The 4,758-nt window shown below is 38.1% G+C and overlaps 1 protein-coding gene across 1 annotated transcript; it reads left to right on the top strand.

Annotated features, from left to right (window-relative positions):
- Nucleotides 1-643: 643 nt before the first annotated feature.
- On the top strand, nt 644-2,729 carry LOC112515399 (gibberellin receptor GID1C-like). Its single transcript, XM_025122198.1, has 2 exons — nt 644-908; nt 1,233-2,729. The coding sequence occupies exons 1-2, from the start codon at nt 870-872 to the stop codon at nt 2,250-2,252; spliced, it is 1,059 nt and encodes a 352-aa protein (XP_024977966.1). The 5' UTR covers nt 644-869; the 3' UTR covers nt 2,253-2,729.
- The last annotated feature ends 2,029 nt before the right edge of the window (nt 2,730-4,758 follow it).

Here is a 4,758-nt window from a genome sequence, read left to right as displayed (position 1 = left end):
TGTTAGTTGTATATAAGAAGCACATATATATAAGCCCGTGGGCTTTTAGGTTTAGGGTTTAGGCACTCTGTACTATCCTATATAAGTAGCTTAGGTTTTCTCCTTTTCTTGTAATGTTCCCACAATATTCATTCAATACAAACGGCAATCTTTTGGCCCTCTCTTTCTCTTATTCTAACGCTAAAACAGGCCTTTAGGGGTTGTTTGATTGGTTTTGATCTAGAAGGTTTTCATAGATGGAAGGACCAACTTTTTTTGATTTAAAAGAAACAAGTTTACAAAAAACTTGGCTTTCTATATATGGCTTCCTTTAAAAACTACTTGGAATAAGCCATTTTATATATCATTAAACCACTACAAACAATCATATATAACTAATCGAATAAGTTGCTAATGAACAATCATGTAAAACTAATAGAAGGTGAATTTACGAAGTTGCCCTTTGAGCGGATATTTGTTGGTGTTAAATTTTAAAAGTTAGAAGGGGCCCACTGGAATTAAAATATAACTACACAGTTGTACGGTTACCCTTTGGGTCTCTTTTCTTTGTCGTTTCTATTGTCTAATGGTGTTTAACCTCACCTAGCCTCTCACCTAACACTTTAGCCTTATCCCATACCTTCTTGCTAAGCTGCGCTTCCACCTCCTCTTTCATCTTATCCTTCACTCGCCACTCCTCTTCTTCCGCCTGTCAACCTTCCATGGATCCCTAACATATCCACGTATCCATCAGATTCTTAGCACTTTCGACTCTAATTCATCTCTCTCTTAGAAATGTGATTTTTTCCATTGATTTTGGAAGATATAACGCCATCTTTTTAGGGGTTTTTGTCATTATACAGTTTCAATCTTCTTCAAGCATCGATTTCATGGCCGGAAGTGATCAAATCAACCTCTCTGAATCCAAGGTATTCATGCTCTTATCATTCCTTCTCTTTTTACGTAGATATTTCATATCTGTGTGTGTTCTTTCGATTTCTCAAGTAATTACTCTGTATGGATCGGACTCTGCTTTTTAGATCTATGGATTTGGTGGTTGGTAACTTGAAATCATGCTACATATGATATGCGTCTGATGAATTGAGCTGTTTTACTGGTTTAGATTGTGAATTTGATGTTAGGGTTTCGTTGCCTTTCTGTTTTTTAACATCTCTTTTAGGATGATCGAAGCTTTTCTTCGTTGGGGATTCGGCTTTCTTTTTTGAAACCTTTTCGTTTGTTTATGTGCGTAGAGGGTTGTTCCACTGAATACATGGATCCTAATGTCTAATTTCAAGCTGGCTTACAATCTTCTTCGCCGGCCGGACGGTACCTTTAACCGGCACTTGGCGGAATTTCTAGACCGTAAAGTCCCAGCCAATGTGAATCCTGTAGATGGGGTTTTCTCCTTCGATATCGTGATCGATCGGACAATCAACCTTCTCTCTAGAATCTATCGACCGGCTGCGAAGGAGACGGAAGGCGGTGCACCCCTGTCTACGAGTATTGCTCAACTTGAGAAACCTGTATCAACCTCCGATGTCGTGCCTGTTATAATCTTCTTCCATGGTGGTAGCTTTGCTCATTCATCTGCGAATAGTGCTATCTATGACATTCTTTGCCGCCGCCTTGTCGGTCTTTGTAACGCGGTGGTGGTTTCTGTGAATTACCGGCGAGCCCCTGAGAATCCTTATCCCAGTGCCTACGATGATGGCTGGACTGCACTTGAATGGGTCAATTCGCGGCCATGGCTTCAGAGTAAAGACTCGAAAGTTCACATCTTTTTAGCTGGAGATAGCTCCGGTGGTAACATTGTGCATCAGGTTGCTTTAAGGGCAGTGAAATCTGAAATCCAAGTGTTGGGAAATATACTACTGAATCCTATGTTTGGTGGAAAAACAAGAACCGAGTCCGAGAAAAGATTGGATTCTAGATATTTTGTAACGATTCAAGATCGAGACTGGTATTGGAAAGCCTTCCTTCCTGAAGGTGAAGATAGGGACCATCCGGCTTGTAACCCTTTCGGTCCAAAGGGTGCAAGTCTTGAAGGGATCAAGTTTCCCAAGAGTCTTGTTGTGGTTGCGGGTTTGGACCTGATTCAAGATTGGCAGTTGGCTTATGCCGATGGGCTCAAACGGGCTGGTCACGAGGTGAAACTCTTATACTTAGAGAAGGCAACCATCGGGTTCTATTTGTTGCCCAATAACGATCACTTCCATACCGTGATGGATGAGATACATAACTTCGTGACACCAATCCCCGACTGTGAATAGACTCAAATACGCCTATCCGTCTGGCTCTGCTACTAGTTTTATTAGATTGACATACCCTTTTCAAGATTTTTCGTTCGCAGTTTGGTAAGATCGTGTGGTACTGCTACTGTTACTGTTACTGTTATTGTTACTGTTACCGCTAATTACGGTTGTACTGATCCAGTCTTTGGATACGGGTATCGGCTATGGGATCTATGCGTTTTGCCGATCGAAAGAAAACCCGAAACAGTGAAGTTGGTGTTGTATGATATGGTGTGGCTGATAAGAGCCATTGTTAACTTTTGTTTCATGAGATCCTTCGGTTCAAGAGTTTTCCAAGTTGTGGAGAGCATTGAAGGATTTAATAGCATATTGTGACTGGTAACTGTGTTAGTTTTTAGCATATTTGTGTTGTTGAGGTTGGGGATGAACCTTATACTACTATGTGTATACATGTTTTAAGAGCCATATTATATGTATAAATGTTTTCTTCTTGAAGTATATAATATTTATATACAGCAAATGCAACAAATAAACTCACACACCTTCCTCACCTATGGTGAGGTTTGAATCCTTGACCTCCTAGAAGGCCAAGGGCTACGATACCGCTAGGCCAAAGGCCCTTTGGTTATATGTATAAATGTTTATGTATGCTTATTTTCATTTTAGTATTTTTATTTTTCATTTTTTTTATTAACCTGGATATCCAACCCGCTATGCCAGCCGATTAATCCCCAGGGCGACCACCTGTTTTGCAGATAGCCCGGAGTCACCGCATTTGAACCTCCATTCAAATTCAAGGAGGAAAAAAAATCCCTGCTACGGAGGTTCAAATGCGATGACTCTGGACTATCTGCAAAACAGGTGGTCGTTCTGGGATTAGTCGGCTCGCATAACGGGTTGGATATCCAGGTTAATCAATTTTTTTTTGAGAAATTGATTGAAAAACCAATCCATCCAAATGAATTTACTTCTAGGCATTTGTGAAAAAAGAATTATATATCTTAATGTATTTTTTTTAATTAATATACGATTATGTATGTTAATATGATAACGTTAGACGTAAACTCCATTTATAGGAAAAAAATGGTTTACACGAATATATGAGTCCGACTATTTTAAGAATTTATTTTAGCTATAAAGTGAATTAAGGAACCGTTTACTAAACGCTTATCCGATAGGTGAACATAGCAAGACCGAAGAATCTTACCTAGTAAGAATGATAATAAGGATAGAGGGTCTTACCTGGTAAGCGAGGGTGACGACTCTTACCTACGTAAACGCTTACCAAGTAAATTGTTGCATACGATACCATTTTGATGTACTACAATCTTACCCGGAAAATAAATTATAGTGTTGACTCCTAACGATAAGCGTTTGCCGGATAAGCATTTAGGTAAACAACCCCAAGTCAAGTATCTCATCAATTTATCTAGAGAGTATGGAAAGATGATTTGATAAGATTTTGTTAACTAGTTAAATCAAATGTGTACCATTTTTAATGTCTTTTAAGTGTACATTTATGAACATAAGATTCCATCTTAATACATTAATCTAAATCTTAAATATTTTAATTTGGTTGTATTATAAATCATTTTCTAGGCTTGAAAATTCAGATGATACCAGATCTTATAAATTCATAAAAGTTGATAGAGCAGCTAACCAATCTCATTTCTCAGAGAAGCCCATCGGTTTAGAGATTAGTTCATGCTCTTTAATCCCCTCGTTCAAGGAGTCGGAGATGGCTTGCGCGTTAGAAGTAGACATGAGTGGTTGTCTTAGCGCACACCTGCTAGTTTCGGGCTTGCTAGCCTATAATCCAGATTGATCTATTCAGATTGAGAAAAGGGCTTACAACGCCTTTAGAGTTCTGGCTTGGAACGGGTGTAAATACCAAACGAACGAACATGAACGAAATCATGTTCGTGTTCGTTTATAGACCTAGTTTTGGATATTTGAGGCGTATTTTTAGACGAATGATCGTGTGAGAATTGAGTAAAAAATTATATCGAACGAGTGACATTTTCGTTTTTTATCGATTTGTTTTCTCTTTTACCCAATAAAAATTGATTTTATGATTTTGGTTTTGTTGTTTTTGATCGAGTAAAAGACAAAATAAAATACGAAAATAGCCTTCATTTAAAAAAAATATTTAGCGACCTTTAGAGGGAGTAACCAAATCTGGACGCTTTTACAAATCACGATATCCATCTTGTAATTCCAATATTGTAGGAAATAAACTGTTATTTTTGACAAACAACAGGAATCAAGTTTGTAGTTTACGTCTGATCATTTTTAAAACATACTATCCGCTTCAAACAGAGGGACTTATTTAGGCTTAGAAACACAAAATTTAGATGAAGAATGTCATTTCCCCTTCTCCCTTCTATCTTTCGTGAATGATTGCTAACTTTAGAATAATATTGTTTTTTTTATTAACCTAGATATCTAATCCGTTATGCGAGCCGACTAATCCCAAGGCGACCACCTGCTTTGCAGATAGTCCAGAGTCACAGCATTTGAACCT

This window comes from Cynara cardunculus, assembly GCF_001531365.2.
Source record: "Cynara cardunculus var. scolymus isolate 2C chromosome LG 1, CcrdV1, whole genome shotgun sequence".
Classification (NCBI taxonomy): domain Eukaryota; kingdom Viridiplantae; phylum Streptophyta; class Magnoliopsida; order Asterales; family Asteraceae; genus Cynara; species Cynara cardunculus.
Note: the sequence above shows the minus strand (reverse complement) of the source record. Positions and strands in the feature narration are given on the sequence as shown.